We start from the raw sequence: 20,629 nt of genomic DNA on the forward strand, positions 1-20,629 counted from the left end.
TTTGTCTTTTTTCCGTGTCCGGCAACGGATCGCAACCCTCAGTGTTGCCCCCGTACCGGACCGGGGACCGGCAACGGGATTGCAAGCCTCGGTGTTGCACCCGCGCCTCACTCAGCCAGTGAGCGGGAGCCGGTCTGTATGTGGGATCCGAACCCTCGGGCAGGAGCGCCGCCACGCTTCCCAAGCGGCGCACTATCCAGTGCGCCACTGGGCCGGCCCCAAAAGTGATCTATTTCTAACTGAAAGTTAAAGTTTATTTTTTTTCACTTGCCCTCCCTATACCTTACCCAGGGCCAATTGGTTTATTTCACACTATAACCATGGAAAAATACTTCCATTTTACCACCCAGACTCAGGGTTTTACCTAGTGGGTCCACATAACAGTATCAGATTAACCTTTCCAAAGTAATTAATTCTTTTAATATCTTATTTATTAAATGCAAAATTATAAGGATAAATTATATGGAGGACATATAAGTTTATCATAAGTCTTTAAGGACAAAAATGTGATAAAAATGATATTGTTCTGACTTCTTAACACCTACGACTAGAATAGAATTCACATGCACTTCAGTAAATTATTAATAAAAAGCTAAAGGGAAGAATGGAAAAATTTAAAAAGGTGGCTATTTCTGGTTTCAGAGACTAGGATGATATCTTATTTTGTTGGAAAGAATTAATTGTGGGGAAGTTTTTAACAAATTATTAACTTAAAGACATACACATAGTTAATATTACTAAATGCAAATTACAAAGCATTATACTTAGTAAAAATAGAAATTCTGATTTTAAGGTGATCTTTATTTTAATTGACGTTTAGGTTATGTATATCTTATTTCAAGACACTGGTTTATTGGAAATATTTAAAATTCCCACTCAACAATTCATGAACTATTTTCGTGCATTAGAAAATGGCTATCGAGACATTCCTTGTAAGTATCAACATATCTTATTATTTAAGTTCAAATAATACTGGTTTTGAAACTCTTTATCTTTCTCTTCAGATGGTCCCTTAAACATTTTTAAAATACATGTTTGGAAAATTTTTAAATAGATTTAAGAAGAAAATCTGTATCCTACTACCTAGGGTTAACTGACTACTGTTAACATTCTGGTATATATCCTCCAAGACTTTCATTATGTATCAACTTCTATCATCCTAGAGCAACAAACTTCATTTATTTTTTTGTAAAGTAGATCATAATATTGACACCTTTTATAATTGGCTTTTTCACTTAATTGTTACATACTATACGTTTTTCTATGTTAATAATTATGTCTGAATACCTTATCTTTTTAAATGTTTGGTAATATTAAGTCAAGAGTTTCAGAAAATTCTTCACTTTAAAATGTTTAAAATTTATGTGTAGGATTTCTGTTTTTAACTATGTTTTGATTAAGAAAATAGTCCCTGGACCTAATTTTTCTAAACTTTAGTTTACAAATTTGTAAATGGGAATAACAAATAGTACCTACCCCACAGAAGGTGATTATATAAGATAACTCATATAAAGCACAGTATCAGAATTTGTGACACATAGTAGATGGTCAATAAAAGGTGATTATTATATTAATAATAATTAAGCTTATAATGGATTGACATCATGTCATGTCTGTAGTCTGAACATGTAGTATTATGTCTTCTGCTATTGCTATATTGTAAGTATTAATTAAATATTTGTTGAAGTGTTGAATTTTTATTTGATATTTGCTGTGACCATAATCATTAATCTAGGTTATCTCATTTAATTTTTGTTGGAAATGTTGTATTATTTACTATCTACAGGTGAAAAATAAAAACTCAAGGATCTTTCTAGATAGCAAAGCTGCGTTTCAGTTCTAGGTCTGACTTCTAAAGTGTATACTCTTTATACTATGCCACACTGCTGTTTCACTTGGTGGTATTTCAGTAAACCAGTGTTTTATTGATCATATACTATGTAATCAGACACTGTTCTAGATACTTTCACATATCATTTAGCATTTAATCCTTATAGCAAACCTGAGAGATAGGTATTTCTCACCTTTTTGGGGGCAAAAGTATAAGTACTCAGAATTCGTAAATGTTCTGTGTGCAAAAGCTGTTATGTGTGCAAACATGTATCTCCATAATCCAGATACTACCTGATATTTTTAAAAGCCACAAAACTGCAAACTTAAAAAAATTCTTCAATGCCTTTAAATTATCCTTGATTTGCTGTGATTTCATAGTATATGCAGAAGATTTTAAAAGAGAAATTTTTAACACATCAAGAGACTTTAAAAATAGATGGGGCAAAATACAGTTGTGGGAAATTGCTCTGTCATATGTTTTATTTTTGAGAATATAGTATGAGTAGAAAATTCTTGTACTTTTTAAATGCCCTATGTCAGACCTAACAGAATAATCATTTTTATAAAATATTTTGGTGATTTTAGATCACAATCGTATACATGCCACAGATGTCCTACATGCAGTTTGGTATCTGACAACACGGCCAATTCCTGGCTTACAGCAGATCCACAATGATCATGGAACAGGAAATGAAACAGGTACTTCCTTCTACAAATTTTTCTTTTAATTATTTGATGAAGAATGATAAATCAAGCTGTTTCATTTCAATTCCTCTGTTCTTTTAAAAATTTCATTATGTAATCTTTGGTACATATAAAGGATTGTGTGAGTTTTGATGCATAATAATGACTTCAAAATGTTTATTTTTTATTTAATTTTATCATTACACATTTGTAAACATTTTTTGTGGCCCTTTACCAATTCCTTGCTAACCCCTTCTTTCCCTCCCCTTTACCCACCTCTGGTGGTCTCACTTCCATTCTCTCCTTTCAAAAATTGAAGGAATTATTTGGTTATTGTATCTTTCTTTTTTTTTGTTTTCTTTTCAGCTCCCACTTATGAGTGACATGCAGCATTTCTCTTTCTGTACCTGGCTTATTTCACTTAACGTAATTTTCTCTAAGTTCATCCATGTTGCTGCAAATGGCAGAATTTCATTTCTTTTTATGACAGAGTAGTACTCCATTGTATTTCAGTAGTATACCATGTTTTCCTTATCCAGTCATCCATCGAAGGACATTTAGGTTGGTTCTAACTCTTGGCTATTGTAAATAGAGCTGTGATAAACATGGGAGTGCATGTATCCTTTCAGCATGATGATTTCCATCCCTTTGGCTATACACCCAGCAGTGGGATTGCTGGACTGTATGGCAGTTCTATCTATAGTTGTTTAAGGAGCCTCCATACTGTTTTTCATAATGGCTTCACTAATTTACAGTTCTAGCAACAGTATCGGGGGGTTCCCCTTTCTGCACAACCTTGCCAGCATTTGTTACTCTCTGTCTTTTTGATACTGGCCAGTGTAACTGGAGTAAGATGATATCTCAGTGTGGTTTTGATTTGATTTCCCTGATGCTTAGTGATGTTGAGCATTTTTTCATTTGTCTGGTGGCCATTTGCATATCTTCCTTTGAGAAATGCCTATTCACCAACTTTGCCCATTTATCATAGGGTTAGTTGTTTTTTACTGTTGAGTACTTGTATATTATGGATATTAATCCCTTGTCAGATACAGAGTTTGTGAATATTTTTTCCCACTGTGTAGATTGTCTTTTCCCTCTATTAACTGTTCTTTTGCTGTGCAGAAGCTTTTTAGCTTGATATAATTCCATTTGTTTATTTTTCGTTTTGTTCCTGTGCTTTTGGGGGGGGGGATCTTGTTCATAAAGTCTTTGTCCCATCCTACTTCCTGAAGTGTTTCCCCTATGTTTTCTTTTAGTTTCAGGTCTTTTATATATAAGCCTTTAATCCATTTGGAGTTGATTTTGGTATAGGGTGAGAAGTACAAGTCTAGTTTCCTTCTTCTACATACAGATGTCCAGTTTTCCTAGCACCAGTTATTATTGAACAGGCAGTCCTTTCCCAATATATGCTCCTGTTGCCCTTGTCAAATATCAGATGGCTGTAAGTATGTGGGTTGATTTCTGGGTTCCCTGTTCTATTCCATAGGTCTGAGTATCTGTTTTTAATGCCAGTACAATGCTGTTTGGGTTACTGTAGCTTTGTAGTATAATTTGAAGTCAGGTAGTGTTATGCCTCTGACATTATTTTTTTGCACAGGATTGCTTTGGCTATTCGGGATCTTTTTTTGTTCCATATGAATGTTAGGATTGTTTTTTCTATTTCTGTGAAGAATGTCATTGGTATTTTGATGGGGATTGCATCGAATCTGTAGACTGCTTTGCGTAGTATGGACATTTTCACAATGTTAATTCTTCCAATCCAAGAGTATGGAATGTCTTTCCATCTTTTTGTGTCCTCTTTAATTTCTTTGAACAGTGATCTGTAGTTTTCATTGTAGAGATATTTCACCTCCTTGGTAAATTTATTCCTTGGTATCTTATTTTTTTGGTGACTGTTGTAAATGGGCTAGATTTCTTGATTTCTTTTTTTGCTAGTTCATTGTTGGAGTGTAAAAATGCTACTGATTTTTGTGTGTTGATTTTGTATCCTGTAACTTTTTTGATATTATTTATAGTTCTAAGAGTTTTTATGTAGAGTCTTTAGGTTGGTTGTTCTATATATAGGATTATGGCATCTGCAAAGAGGGACAATTTGACTTCATCTTTTTCCAATCTGGATGCTCTTTATTTCTTTCTCTTGCCTGATTGCTCCGGATAGTACCTTCAATACTGTGTTAAATAGGAGTGGTGAGAGTTGGCATCCTTGTCTTCTTCCCATTCTTAAGGAAAAGATGACAGCTTTTCCCCATTCAGGATGATTACCCATAGGCAGTGAGTTTTTCGTATATGGCTTTTATTGTGTTGGGATATTTTCCTTCTATATCTAATTTTCTGAGTCTTTATCATGAAGAGATGTTGAATTTGTCAAATGCTTTTTTTTTTTGAATCTATTGAGATAATCGTGTGGTTTTTGTCAGTGATTTTGTTGATGTGGGGTATCACATTTATTGACTTGCATATGTTGAACCATCCTTGCATCTCTGGGATGAATCCCACCTGATTGCAATGTATAATTTTTTTGATTTGTTGCTTTATTCTATTTGCTAATATTTTATTGAGGATTTTTACGTCTACAGTCATCAAAGATATTGGTCTATAGTTTTCTTTTTTTGTTGTATTTTTGTCTGGTTTTGGTATCAGAGTGATGCTGGCTTCATAGAATGAGTTTGGGAGAATGGCCTCTGTTTCAGTTGTTTAGGTTAGTTTAAAGAGAATTGATATTACTTCCTCCTTAAATGTTTGTTAGAATTCAGCAGTAAAGCCATTTGGTTCTGGGCTTTTCTTTGTTGGGAGACTGCTGATTACCAATACTATCTTGTCGCTTCTATTGATTGATCTGTTCATGTTTTTTATTTCTTCTTGGTTCAGTCTTGTTAGCTTGTATGTGTCCAAAAACTTATCCATTTCCTCCAGGTTTTCAAATTATTGGCATATAGTTATTTATAATAGTCTCTAATGATTCTTTGTATTTCTGTGATATCAGTTTTAATTTCTCCTTTTTCATATGTATTTTTTTTTAGTTGGGTATTTTCTCTTTTTTCATTTGGCCTAGCTAATGTTTTGTCTATCTTGTTTATCATGTCAAAAAACTTTTTTTTCCCCATTGACCTTCTGTATTTTGGGGGGGAGGGTTCTATCTTATTTAGTTCTGCTGTGATCTTCTTTCTTTCTCTCTACAAATTTGGGGATTGGATTGTTTTGTTTTTCTAGTTCTCTGAGGTACAGTGTTAGGTTGTTTATTTGAAATCTTTCTATTCTTTTGATGTAAGCATTTATTGCATTAAATTTCCCTCTTAGAATGGCTTTAGCAGCATCCCACAGGTTTTGGTATGATACATCTTTGTTTTCACTATTTTCAAGAAACTTTTTGATTCCTTGTTTTATTTTCTTGGACCCATTGTTGTTCAGGAACATGTTGTGTAATTTCCATGTGTTTGTATAGTTTCCAGAGTTTCACTTTTTATTTATTTCTGGTTTTTTTTTTTTTTTATGGTTTCTTTTTTTTTTTTATTTATTTATTTATTTATTTATTTTTTATTTGTCAATATACACTGTATATGATTATTATGGCCCGTCACCGACACCTCCCTCCCTCCTCCCTCTCTCCCCTCCCCCCCAAGAATGTCCTTTCCGTTTGCTTGTTGTAACAACTTCATGGAAGTATAGTTCTTATATCTTCTTCCCCACCCCCCCACCCCCGGTTTTTTTTTTGTCCTTTGTGTTCTTATAAGATACTTGAAATGATATCAATTTTGAAAAATTTGTTGAAACTTGATTTGTGACCCAATGTGTGGTCTATCCTGGAGAATGTTCTGTGTGGTGATTAGGAGAATGTATATTCTGTGGATGAAATGTTCTGTAGATATCTGCCAAATCCAATTGGTCTAAAGTGTGGTTTAAATCTTGTGTTTCTTTGCTGACTTGTTGCCTAGATGATCTTTCCAATATTGAAAGAGGGATGTGTAGATTCCCAGCTTTTATCGCACTTAGGTCTTTCTCTTTCTTTAGGACTAACAATGTTTGCTTTATATATCTGGGTCCTCCAGTGTTGGCTGCATATATATTTATGATTATTATGTCTTCTTGCTGGATAGATCCCTTTATCATTAAATAGTTGCCTTCTTTGTCTCTTTTTATGGTTTTTAGTTTAAAGTGTATTTTATCTGATATGAGAATAGCTACTTCTGCTTGTTTTCTATTTCCATTTCTGTGGAATATCTTTTTTCATCCCTTCACTGTTTGTCTTTGTGTATCTTTACAGGTGAGGTGCATTCTCTTGTAGACAGCATGTAGTTGGGTCTTGCTTTAAAATGTGATCAGCCAGTCTGTGCCTTTTGAGTGGGAAATTCATCCATTTACATGTACAGTTGTTACTGAAAGGTATTGTCTTACTTCAGGTATCTTATCAATTTTCATCTGGTTGTTTCAAATATCTTTTGTTTCTTTCCTTTTTATTGTTTCTCTTTGGTGTTTGTCGATTTCTAGAGTTTGTAAAATACAGTTTTTCTCTTTCTTGTTTGCATTACCTGTGGGTTTTGTTCTTTCTTGTGTATTCATGGTAGTGATTATCATTTTTTGGATTCCAGATCCAGGATTCCCTTGAGGATTTCATGTTGGGCTGGTCATATGGTGCTAAACTCATAGTTTATGTTTGCCTGGGAAATACACTATTTCTCCTTCATTTCTGAAAGATAGCCTTTCTGGGTTTTAGTATTCTTGCCTGGCAGGGTTTTTTTGTTTTAGTATTTTGAATATTTCATCCTTTTCTCTTCTGACCCATAGAGTTTCTGGACAGATGTAAGCATTTATTGCATTAAATTTCCCTCTTAGAATGGCTTTAGCAGCATCCCACAGGTTTTGGTATGATATGTCTTTATTTTCACTGAAGACTATTATTAGTCTGATTGCAACTCCCTTATAGGTGACTTGACACTTTTCTCTTGCTGTTTTTAGGATTTTCTCTTTGTCTTTGAGTTTTGCCAGTTGGACCATAATATAATATGTCTTGGAGAGGACTTTTTAGATTGAATCTGTTTGGGGATCTTTGAGCCTCTTGAATCTGAAGGTCCACGTCTCTCCCTATACGTGCGAAGTTTACTATTATTTTATTGAATATGTTCTCAATGCCTTTTCCTTTCTCCTTCCCTTCAAGTATACCCTTGATTCAGATGTTTGTGCACTTAAGGTTGTCTGCTGTTTCTCTCAGATGTTTCTTAACTTTTTAAAATTCTTTTTTTGTCTGCCTGAGTTATTTTGAAGAAACTGTCTTCAAGATCAGAAATTCTTCTGATTTTGAAGAAATTGTCTTCAAGATCAGAAATTCTTCTGCTTGCTCTAGCTTGTTTTTAAGCTCTCAGTTGTGTTTTTTATTTTGTTGAATGACTCCTTTAGTTCTATAAATTATGCTACATTCTTTTTAAAAGTATTAATCTTTTTGTAGATTTCCTCCTTCATATCTTGGATAGCTTTGATCAGTTCATGGTGTTGTTGAACTGCATCTTCTCGTATCTCATTGAGCTGCTTAAGATTTTTACTCGGATTCCTTTTCAGTTATTTCAAGAGTTTCTTGCTCTGAGGGGGTCTGGTGCTTGAGAGTCATTTATTCCTTTTGTGGACTCATATTTTCTTGTTTTTTTCTTATTTGTAGTATCTCTGTGTTGATGTCTGGTTATCTGGTAGAGCAGTTGCTTCTTCTATTACTCTCTTTCCCTGGACTTCGCTGGTGACCCTCTTTGTGTCAGTTCTTTCAAGTGGTTAGCAGTTTGCCTGTATAGTGGCAGTTGCTTCTGCAGCTGCTGCTGTGGTAGCAGGCTGCCCTTACTGTTGTAGTGGTGGTGGCGGTGGCCTTGGCGGGCTGCCTGTATGGCAGGCAACAGTAGCTTTAGTGGCAATGTATGCTCTCACGACATGGTTGCTGTCAGGCAGCACCGGTGGTGGTGGCAACTTCAGTGGTTTTTGTGGCATTTACTCACTTGGCTGTGGTGTCTACAGTGGTGGCCTGTGCAGCTTTGGTGTCTGTAGTGGCAGTGGGGTTAATTCATGGCAGCATCAGTGTCTGCAACTTCCTGTCTTGCATTTGCAGTATCCACAGTGGCAGTGGGGTTATCTCGTGGGAGTGGCAGTATCACTGGCAGCTGTAAGTCTTGCTCATGTCTGCAGTGTCCTTGGCAGCAGTGGGGTTAACTTGATATGGCAGCAGTGGCATTGGTGGTTGCAGCCATCTCTCTTGTATCTGTGGAGCCCACCATAGCAGCAAAAGGCTACCCACTGGACCTCTGCTCTTCAGGGAGCTGCTCTATGATGGGCATACATTCTGGGATAGGACAGTCGCTCTGGCAAGTGTGGTAGCAGTGGCAGTAGGCTTGTTTCAGTCTTCTTCTGTGGGAGGAATGTGCCCTGGGAACCTCTAGTCCTCCATCATGTAATTCATTTCTGCATTCCTATGTGAATTTTAGATTCAGCTTGTAAATTTCTACAAAAACAAATCAGGGGATTTTGATATGGACTGTGGTGAATCTGTGGATTAATTTGGAGAGTACTACCATCTTAACAATATTAAGTCTTCTGATCCATGAACATGGGTTTTTTTCCATTTATTTAGATCTCCTTTTAATTTCTTTCAACAATATATTGTAGTTTTCAGAATACTAGTTTTTCACTTCTATTGTTAAATTTATTATTAAAGAATTTTTTCTGTTTGATACTATTATAAAAGGAATTTTTTTCCTTATTTTTATTGTTTGTTACTAGTATGTTAGGAGTACAATTGAGTTTTGCACATTGATCTTGTACTCTGCAACCTTGATGAACTAATTTATTAGTTCTAATAGTTTTTCAGTGGATTTCTTGGGGTTTTCTCTATATAAGACCATGTCTTCTGCAATAGTGATAGTTTTGCGCCTTCCTTTCCAATCTGGATGCTTTTCACTGAGGCCCCCTTTTAAATGAGTCAGCAAATTAAAAGTCACCATTTTCTGAAAGGAAATAAATGGGATCCATAATAGTTATGTTTTACCGTCCTCATCGATGATTTTCTTTTTCATACCACTAATTTTTCATTAAACATCTATAAACTAATGTATTAAGATCCAAATATGTCGATCCTAAGTTATTACTGAGTTTAAAGTATGTCTTTTGCTATTTTTGATATTTTTAATATGTTTTTATAGTTGTGGGGGAATCCAGAGTGCATATAATATAAGATAAAATTGAAATTATTTACTGTGTATTGATAATTAAAGTTTTCTTATTGGAACTTTGATTGTTTATATATCCTTATCCATACATTTAACTGTTTCATTTTTATTTCTTATAATTATTTTAAAAATAGCTCTAGTGTGGGTTATTCTAATACTCAATTCAGCTACAAAATATAGGCAGCACATAAATATTGAGGTATCTTTATAATGATCACTAGTGTATTAAAATCATTATGTTAAAAAATTCTTGTGATGGCTAATATTGAGTCAACTAATAGAGGATTAAAAAGTGTTTTTGGACTTTAACAAGCCAGGGCATTATTTCTAGGTTCCACTGCTGAACACAGTCAAGGAAATTGTGTATCTCTAACATCTTTGTACTTTTATGTGCTGTCTACTCTAAATATGCTTCGTAGTTTCATTTTTCCATCTTATATTTTCTTAAGATCTCCTTAGCAAAAGTAATAGATAAAGCCACAAAAATACAAAAAAGAAGAAATCAGTGGTAAGCAGTGTGGATAGTAAATATATTGTTTTTAACAGGAGAACAGGATTTACGTTGACTGAGACATTCTCCAGTTTTCCATGCCTTTTTATTTTCCATAGTTTTTCATTCCGTTGTATTATAAGGAGCTTTGTGGAAGGAAAAAGAGGGGGAAGAGGATTTGTAGTCAGGACCACAAATGAAATGTATTCTTTCTGGATGAGATTTGAAAACCGTTTATGATGAGAATCTTAGTTTGGTAATATATTAAATTCCTAAATCTCTGTACAGTTTTCATCAACTTTCATTCTCTAGTATTGCTGTTTCCTCTTACATCCTAAGCCCTGGCCATTAAATAACCAATGTTTAGGAAATCAGAGGTTTTAAAAATTATTATTAGCCTGTGTAAGAGAGCATCAAGATGTCTTGTAAAGTAAGCAACTTCAGGGTGATATTTAGCACTGTTATTCTCTATTAGCATGTATATTGGAAATGGTATACTCTTTTAAGTCCATGGAGTCTATTTTGTAGTTAAGTCAACAAATAAGTAATCATATTATCTTTGGGGAAATCCCCTCCTTGGTATAATTGTGAGGAAGTTATGTGCTAATGCTGATTTGTTTTGCTATTTATTGTTCCTCAGATTCTGACTGTAGAATTAACATTGGGCGAATTGCTTATATTTCTTCAAAGAGCTGCTCTATTCCAGATGAGAGCTATGGCTGCCTGTCTTCAAAGATTCCTGCATTAGAATTGATGGCTCTGTACGTGGCAGCTGCCATGCATGATTATGATCACCCAGGGCGGACAAATGCATTTCTAGTGGCTACAAATGCCCCTCAGGTAAGAAATACTTTTTCAAAAAGTTTAAAGAGTAGTTCTGAAATTTTAAAGCAATGCTGCATATTCTTTTATAAACCGATTTTCAACTGAATCATATGGCCATTCCATCTGACTCTAAGATGCTACATTGTAATTAATTGGATAATAACGTATGGCATTGATATGATATATGCTAGAGAATTAGAAGGTGAAAAAAATCACCTTCAATTATAAAATTGTAAATAGTTCGTGAAATGATGATTCATTGTTTTATAAAATTCTGGAGTCCTTGCTGTCAATATTTTTATCTTTGATCTAATTGACAAAACTCTGACTAGATCTAAGATGTATATTCCTTCTGTGCTGGTGGGAGGTAGATGTCAGGAGGTATTTATATGTGTGAGTGGCTGTAATGGTGTGTGTGTGTATGTAAATGGGCTAAAAGGACCATGTTAATTCATTTATCTAATGAGACTGTAATAGCTTATCACTTTTACACTTAACTGTCTGATGAATTTAAATCTAGTTAGCACTTTGGACAAAATCTATTTGTCCACTTTCTAAGTATTGTTCTGGGAGAAACTACCCTCTAAGGAACATGTATTTCTCCGTTTGCAGTATTATTCTACAAGAATGAGATGCCTATTCTCTCTAAACTAACATATCATAATCTTTGAAAATCCTAGTCTTCTGGTGAATTATAGAGGTAGGGAGTAGTGGCACAGTGGAAAAAGCACTGGACTTGAGATTAAGACTAGTGTTTAATTGAGATTGGATTTGTGTTTAATTTCTGGCTGCCCACTTATTAGCTCTGTGAGCTCAAGTAATGGTCTATCCCTCTGACCCTAAAAATATGTATCTCATATGTGTAAGGGTAAATAAAGATAACATATGAAAGTTTTCTGCTGTTTCAGATGTTGTGAGAAGCTCCTGAATCAGATCATGTAGACAGGAATTATTTACTGTTCTAGCTTACTATCTGCTTTTATTCCTTCTTTCTTTTGCTTTGAGTATAGGTGAGTTGGACTTGCTCATTACCTATCACTCAAGGATATTACAGATGAGTGAATTCTAGTATTAATGCTCTCACATGCAGATAATTTAAAATGATACATGAATACAAGTTGCATTCTCATAACTGTTGCCCTAATCAAAGTACAAACATGAAGTCTGAACATAGTATCAATAATCATGTGTTGTTTCCAACTTCTCATCGTTAAGAATTGCCAGTAGATGAAGCAATAGGAAGTGCTAGACTAGAAAGCAGATTGATTAGAGTTAAGCTATGAGAAAGTGTAGCCTCTTACCTAGTCTTGCTTGTTCCCTGCTCACCTTTAGTCTGTTCTCAGCAAATGGCAACCAGAGTGAATCCTGTTTAAATGTGTTACATCACTCTCTATTCCAAATTCTCCAACAGCATTCATTTTACTCCTAGTAAAAGACAGAGTCATTAAAATGGTTTACAAGGCCCTACATCATTAGGCCCCCATTAATTTTTCTTTTCTTATTTAATCAAGTCCAGCCTCATTGGCCTCCTTGCTAATTCCTTCTCTATCCGAGGCACACTCCCTTTCTGAGAGCCTTTGCACTTTTCTATTCTCCCTGTCCAGGGTGCTCTTTTCCCAGATATCCGAATGGCTCATTTTGTTGCCTCCTTCCATCTAAAATTCCAAAATCCTCTTCCTAGAACTATTTAGTACTCCTTTCCTGCTTTATTTTTTCCAGAGCAGTGGTCATTTAGCATATGTATATTTTGTTTATGTATTTTGTTTATTATGTCTCTACTTGACGGAATATAAAGTTCTATGAGGGTAGGAATTTTTGTCTTTTTTACTCCATAATACCTAGAATAGTGCCTGGCACACAAAAGGCATTCAGTAAATATTTGTTGAATGTTGAAGGATGCCTGAATTCTTTGCTCTTTAGTACAGCTAACTTTTCTTAAATATCTGCTATTCCTCCCAAAGAAAAAAGGCCTTTTTCAGTTACCACCTGTGAGATAGAGACTCTCGTGAGAAAGCCTAAGGCTTAATGTGTTTAGGTAATAAAGTAGATTCTCTCATCTTTGGAAGCTCAGGGGGTCTAGTCAGACCTTATAGTTCCAGTGTATTATAGAAAGACAGTAGTATATAACACCACCAACTGAATCAAGCATTCTTCTTCATTCTCATGCAAAGGGAACTGTGCTGGGAAGACACAGGAAGATTCTTGCCGTGAAAGAAGGTGAAGCATATAGTAAGGTATATCCTGGAGAGATGTCAATATTAAGATTCTAAGACATTTCTGAGCTATTTCCAAATGAAAAATTGGTTGAAAAATAGAAGTTAGTGCTTGAGATATTAGAATTTCCAGAATATTTTTATGAGATTTGGGGTAGGAGGAAACAAAATTTTAAGTTGAGATTTGTAAATCTGAAAATAGTCATAAATATGTTTTGTCCCCCAAAGTATGGATCAGCATGGTGACAAAACATATACATTTGTCTCTCCTTCTCTTCCTAAGAACTCATTAAAATGGCAGTAAGGTGTGAAGCTTATTACAACAGAGAGGAATAAGTAGAAGTGTTTTATTACCAGTAAATCAAAAAATTTCATGCTATTTTTGGAAAATGAAAAAAACAAATGGACACATATAGACAGATAAGACAAAAGTATATTAGAAGGAGGCTACAACATAGCTGGAATCCCAGAGAGACTCCTGATGCCATTTGTCCATTTACTCTTTCTGTGTGTGTGTGTACACACCTTTAAGCAGAGCTATTATAACTCTGCATTTACCTCCAGAAAGAAAACTTACGAGAATCGAAGCAAACTGCCTAGAGAGAATAAGAGTTACTAGAGTAGGTATTAGTACTCTGGAGTAAATCTTTCTCATTGCAGAAATTTAACAGATGACACCCAGTCTGGTCATTCTAAAGCAAAACCTGCTATGTAAAAAGCTCCATCCATATTCTTAGAGTTTCTACATATCCTTCCAAAGGGGAGAGACTCAGCAATAAAACATGCAAGTAGATGAAAGTCACACCTGCAATCTAGAATTCCTCTTTTTATATCAACAGATAACCAAGGATCACCAGACATATGAAATTAACCAGAAGCTTGAAAAGAAAAGGCTAAGATGAGCAGAATAACTGACCACAGGGGGAAAAGATAATCGAGGGACTAGAAAAGCATTTAATTAAAAAAAAGTATTCTCAGAGACTTTGAAAAAATTCGCATCCATAAAATAAGAACAGGAAACTGTGAAAAATGAACAAGTTTGAATTCTTAGAAACTAAAAATATGACTGCAGAAGTTTTAAAAAATTAATACAAGCATTGGAAGTAAAAGTCCAGGGAATCTCTCCTTAAATATCTACCCAGACAAGGGTGATAAAGACAAAGGAAGATATGAGATTAAGACGTTTTAGAACAAACCCAGAATTTGAGGGTAAAGTAATCCCAAAATGATAGCTGTTCATCAGGACTATTTCTTTAAAGAGAAGTGCTTTTTTTTTTTTTTTTTTTTTTTTTTTTTAATATAACTAGTGGCTTTGTTGTTTGTAGCATCAGATTTGTTTACTACCTCTACTGGATTTTTTTAAAAGTTGGGAATGTTATTTCTTTAAATGAATAATCTTTATTGATCCATAACTTCTCACTTTTCAGAAACATTGAGGCGCTTTAATCTCATGAATATGACCAAGATATTTTTTAATGCTTCCTCCTGTTTCTTGTGTTTCACAAGGGGACATTTGTTTACATTTGTCAGACTCTTCCTTTGTTTGATCAAAGTCTTTCATATGTCTGATAGGTTTTCTCTTTTTGCTCATATTTATTGAGAGGTATTACTATTTGTTAAGATTCTGTCAGTTTGTATTTAACATTACCTTTTCAGATCTTTCCAGCTCAGAGGGTGAAAAGTAAGGTTTTGATCAACGAATTTGCTTTGTCAGTCATGGATGTATTTGTCTGTGGAGAGAAGGAAGGGATCTATACCAAGAGAAAGAAGTACCAAAGTGCTTTCACACAAAGTCAAAGGTTGATAGTTTATTGCAGCTCTAAATTAGATGGGGCACTGTTTTTGTTTTCTACTTATAAGAGCCTGCTGTGGCTTCATTGTTTTACCGCATGTTTTTCTCACTAAGTTTAAGCTTGGTCTGTTGCTCTATGTGCTACCTCCAAGTAGTCTTCCTAAAGTAGAATTGACATTTGCTTCCTATTTACTGGCCCATGATTCTTTCTTGCCTCCACTGAGCTAGAGGAGCTAGCGAGTCAATCAGGGTCCCTCAGGGGGCCCCTGCTATTACTATTACTCATCAGGTGGGTTTTTCCTTTTTATGCAGTGATTTAGTTGGCCTTTTCTCAATCCATTCTCATTTTCACCATATCTTTGAAGTTTCCAGTATGGAGATCATATCTATATTCTAATATTGATTGATTTTTGCCCCATTTTATATTTCTTTGGTAATTTCAAAAGACAATTTGAATGGTGAAGGGATCCTAAACTTACTCATTTCCTTTACTGTGTTTGATCTTTTGTATCTTTTTGTTTTCTTTTCTTCTTTTTGGTCTCTATTTCATTTAGTTCTGCTCTGATCTTTATTATTTCCTTCTGTCTACTAATTTTGGGGTTGGATTAGGATGTTTATTTGAGATCTTTCAATTTTTTTGATATAAGCACTTATGGCAATAATCTTCCCTCTTATGATTGCTTTTGCTGTATCCCGTAGGTTTTTGTAAGTTTTGCTTGTATTTTCATTTGTGTCAGGATTTTTTTTTATTTCCTACTTTCTTTTTTACCCATTGGTAATTGAGGAGCATGTTGTTTAATTTCCATGTACTTGTATAGTTTCCAAACTTTTGCTGCTTGTTCATTTCTAGTTTTATTGTAATCTGAAAAACTAGCTGATATGATTTCAGTACTTTTAAATTTGTTGAGACTTGATTTATGGCCTAAAATGTGGCCTATCCTGGAGAATGATTTGTGTGCTGATGAGAGGAATGGATATACTGCAGTTGTCAGGTGAAATCTCTGTAAATGTCTGTCAAGTCCATTTGGTCTAAAGTGCTGTTTAAATCTAGTATTTTTGCTAATTTTTGGTCTAGGTAAGCCATGCAATGCTGAGAAAAGGCATGTTGAAATCCCCAACTCTTTTTATATTGGGGTCTATCTCTCCTTTGGATCCAATAACATTTGCTTTATGTATCTGAATGTTCTGATATTGGGTGCATATATATATAGAATATATATAGAATGGTAGAATGCTGGCTGTGGACCCCCCTTGCCTACCTTGTCCCAGCAGTGCAGTCTTTCCCATCTGTGTTGGTCTTGGTCAGGTTCTTCCTGTCTTTCTATATTGCTGTCTTGAACATCAGACATATGTTTCCAGATCATGGGGGGTTTTCCTCACTGTTTTGCTGGATTCTCTGATTTTCTCCTACACACTCTACAAGTTACTATCTCCTTGTTGCTTTGGACTTTCTTTGCATTAGGGACAAGGGCTGGCCACTTCTAGTCAGCCATCTTGCCAGCAAAAAATCAAAAACTCATTCCTTTTACTGTGATTGCTAGCTGAGAGTTTATTAAGTCAGCTAGCTTCACAGGGCACTCATTGTACATTGTGTGTTTTTGAGCTGGCAGTTTAATTATTTATTCCTAACCCAACAAAACTATTCTGATAGTTTTATCAGTCTTCATCAGATTTGAGCATGATTTAGTCAAACCACTATTTAATGTAAATTGACCCACTAGCTTACTCTTTCTCTTTGGGATTTATAATGTTTAGAAGTTGTATTAAAGTTAGTATTAAATACCTTTATATGGCCCATTGCAAAGTTTAAATCATATCATTGCTTACCTAAATTTAAACATTACTTAAATCTAGGCTATAGCTAATTTTCACAAATAATAAGTAGAACTACTTAGATAAGCTCAAAGAATATGTATCTTGCCTGAGAGCACATCCTATTTTTAATCTGTCCTTCTTTCGTATTAGACAGTAAACTCCACGAAAACAGGAATAGGGTTATTATTTTTATCCCCAGCCTTTAGCACAACTTGGCTGAGGAAATTCTTTTAATAATCACTGTGCTTATTTAATAATTTTAAAATTTGTTTAATTTTGAAGGTAGAAGAGGCTTTAGAAATTCTTTACTCCAGTGGTTTTGAATCTGTATCCAAAGTCCTAGAGTACTGACGAGGCTCCTCAGGGTCTTCCACTGGAGTGAGGTAGAGAATAAGTGAGCGTTCCACACCATTTGAACCAGAGGATTTGTGCTTTTACCTGTTTTGTACTTCTCTCTTACTCCCAGGCATTGTGTCAGGATGGGAGTACAGGCTATGTCCTTCTCAGACATGAGGGTCTCTAACTTACCTTGGACAGCACTCTGGCTTCCTTCTCTTCAGTCACCCCTACCATAATTCCATGCTTTGCTGAAGAACGGAAATATATACCTAAACCCACTCTAGATCCCTAATGACTTTGTTAACAGAAGTTTTATATGAGAAGGTTTACTGACTGAATGAAGGAGAGCTCAAAATATCAACGTATCTCTTGGGAGGCAGCATGGTGTTTGCAAAGAAGATGAACTTTGGAACAAATAACCCTTTCACTTACTAGCTTTATATGCTGAAAAGAAAGATATACCTTAACCTCTTTGCACCTCAGTCTACTTATTTATGAAATTATCACAATCCCTTTTCATAGGTATTAAAATACCTTGTAAAATGCCTTGTATATAGTAGGTACTCATTGTTTGTATTCTTCCAGCCTGCTGCTAACTCTATGAATTATTAAAGCTTAATATCTTTGAGATGCCTTCTTCATTTTTCTTTATTCCTTTTTAGGCAGTTTTGTACAATGACAGATCTGTTCTAGAAAATCATCATGCTGCATCAGCTTGGAATCTATATCTTTCTCGCCCAGAATACAATTTTCTTCTTAATCTTGATCATGTGGAATTCAAGCGCTTTCGTTTCTTAGTCATCGAAGCAATTCTTGCCACAGATCTTAAAAAGCATTTTGATTTCCTTGCTGAATTCAATGCCAAGGTTTGTTATGCAAATTTGTGCCTAATTTCTAAAATACAAATCATTGTTGACGGTGTTACTGATAAAAGGTGATTTTTAATGTTAAGTTAGAATTAATACTAACTCATGAAGTAACAATATATAATTGATATAAAATAATATATATGCCCATATTTTAAAAAATAAAACATTTTTATTGTTATAACATGTTCTAAAATACTACTGCTTGTTATATTTCCTTTTGACACATAGACTTAATATGTGATTTTCGTTCACATAATAACAAGCCAATTAATTATGTCAAAAGATTTTAGGGGCAGATTTGAGAAAGTCATGCACAGTGCCAAGTAAGGCATTATATGAAATTAAACATGTATTTCTAAGAAGACAGTTTCCTACCTTGCTTCACCCATACCTTCTTTATTTTAGTCATTCTCTAACTGGCTAGTGTGGAGGAGAAAGTACCCTCTTTCACTTGAGAATAATTCACTCATTCAACAACTGTTTAGTGGGATTGCCCACTATGAGCAGTCATTGTGCTAGGGAAAAATGAAGAAAGAACAGATCAAAGTCCCTCCCCTCAAAGAACTCTCATTCACTAGGGAATCAAGATTCACTGCCATAGTATGATAGTGGTACTAGTGGTTCTGTCCCTCAGACATCTGGGGTAGAAAAAAGTTGAGAACCACTGCTTTAGATTTGTGAAGGAATAGTGTCCCCTCTTTGGCTAGCAGGAAGCTGCTGTTTTCTTGATGACTTTTGTGACGCAGAACAAGTTGTACCTTCAGGGTAGGGAAACTGGTAACAAAGGAACACTAGTACTAGTACTAGTACTTACGCTGGAAGGAGACCCCTGTGCATGTTGCTGTCATGATATTAACAAAATGCTATAAAAATCAGTGAGAAATTAGGGTGCCTTTAAAATTATTTCATAGCTGTATAGGTCTGTTTACTTTTATTTTTATTTAATAATAAACATTTATTTAAGTGCTTACATTGCCTTTTACAGATGAAAGATCATCTAACCCACTATTTTTTAATCTGGGTTCCTCCGACTTGACTTTTGTTCTGAAGTCTCTCAGGAAAATGCTACATGAGTGGGGTTGTAGACCTCCCACCCAGTTTCAATCAAAGTGTTTTCTATGGTGGTGTTCTACATAAATTTTCCTTTAATAAAAGGGTTTGGTGCCAGAAAAACAACTATCAGGCTAAAGTCCAAAAGCCATGATCTAGCCCATCCTCTTCATTTTTCACAAAAGGAAATTTGAATTCTTGAAAGGCACACTAATTTGTCTAACCAATAATAAAAATAATAAAAAATAAAAATATTTATCACTTATTTTAATGTGTTAGTTAATATTTACTTAGCATTTACTATGAACTAGGTATTTTTTATTTATTAATCCTAATGGCAATATGGCTAGGTTGGTATTACTTTTCCTATTTCATAGATGAAGAAAATTAGATTCAAATAGGTTAAGTAATTTTTCCAGTGTCACACACTGAGTTAGTAAATCACTCTGAAGCAGGATTTAAAACCACTGGGATCAGCATCTAAGTCTTGTGTTCTTTCAACTATATCATGTTGCCTTTCACAGCTAGAGCCAACTTCTCTTTAGCTTCTTACGTGTTATTTTTTTTTTTGAGGTCAAAAAGATAGTTACAATTCTTATATGACTGATAGTACATGTATCTACGTAAACTTATTATACATGTATACACATTTAAATTATGATTCTTTGTAGTAATTACAAATATTCAATATTGAATATCTCTGTAGTAATTATAACTATTGTAGTGATTATAAATCTAAACCCATGGTTGGTTATGTTTTTAGAAAGCTATAGTTATAATTACAGTAATACTTCAAAGGGAAATTTAACTCATAGAGGTTTGTGTTATGGCATAAACTGATAAAAGAAGCATTTACTGAAATTTCTTCCTGTCACTTGGACAGGAAACAGTTTTAAGATAATTTGGTAAAAACAAGGAAACAAGACAACTTTAAAAAATTCCTGTGCCCTCAGAACCTAAAGTAATTTTGTTTTTCCAAAATAGGCCAATGATGTAAATAGTAATGGTATAGAATGGAGTAGTGAAAATGACCGCCTCTTAGTATGTCAGGTGTGCATCAAACTGGCAGATATAAATGGCCCAGCAAAAGTCCGGGACTTGCATTTGAAATGGACAGAAGGCATTGTGAATGAATTTTATGAGCAGGTAAGTTGAAACATGAGATTGGTGGGATTTTTATTTTATTTTATTTTATCTATATCTATCTATCTATCTATCTATCTATCTATCTATCTATCTATCTATCTATCTATCTATCTATCTATCTATCTATCTATCTATCTATCTATCTATCTATCTATCTATCTACCTACCTACCTACCTACCTACCTATCTATCTATCTATCTATCTATCTATCTGATTGATTGATTGATTGATTGATTGATTGATTGATTGATTGTCTTTTGTCTTTTTTCCGTGTCTGGCAACGGATCGCAACCCTCAGTGTTGCCCCCGTACCGGACCGGAGACCGGCAACGGGATTGCAAACCTCGATGTTGCCCCCGCCCTCTCCTCGACCAGC

At 34.7% G+C, this 20,629-nt stretch overlaps 1 protein-coding gene across 1 annotated transcript in view; it reads left to right on the forward strand.

Moving 5' to 3' along the window:
• LOC103603086 (cGMP-inhibited 3',5'-cyclic phosphodiesterase B) overlaps nt 1–20,629 on the forward strand; it is a 74,720-nt gene that overhangs the window by 45,454 nt on the left and 8,637 nt on the right. The window contains exons 10-14 of the mRNA XM_008587564.1: nt 821–932; nt 2,419–2,532; nt 10,844–11,043; nt 17,850–18,053; nt 20,091–20,252. Of these exons, the coding sequence (XP_008585786.1) occupies nt 821–932; nt 2,419–2,532; nt 10,844–11,043; nt 17,850–18,053; nt 20,091–20,252 (792 nt within the window). The remainder of the gene's footprint in view (nt 1–820; nt 933–2,418; nt 2,533–10,843; nt 11,044–17,849; nt 18,054–20,090; nt 20,253–20,629) is intronic.

Source organism: Galeopterus variegatus, unplaced genomic scaffold (genome assembly GCF_000696425.1).
Source record: "Galeopterus variegatus unplaced genomic scaffold, G_variegatus-3.0.2 Scaffold4436, whole genome shotgun sequence".
NCBI classification, from domain to species: domain Eukaryota; kingdom Metazoa; phylum Chordata; class Mammalia; order Dermoptera; family Cynocephalidae; genus Galeopterus; species Galeopterus variegatus.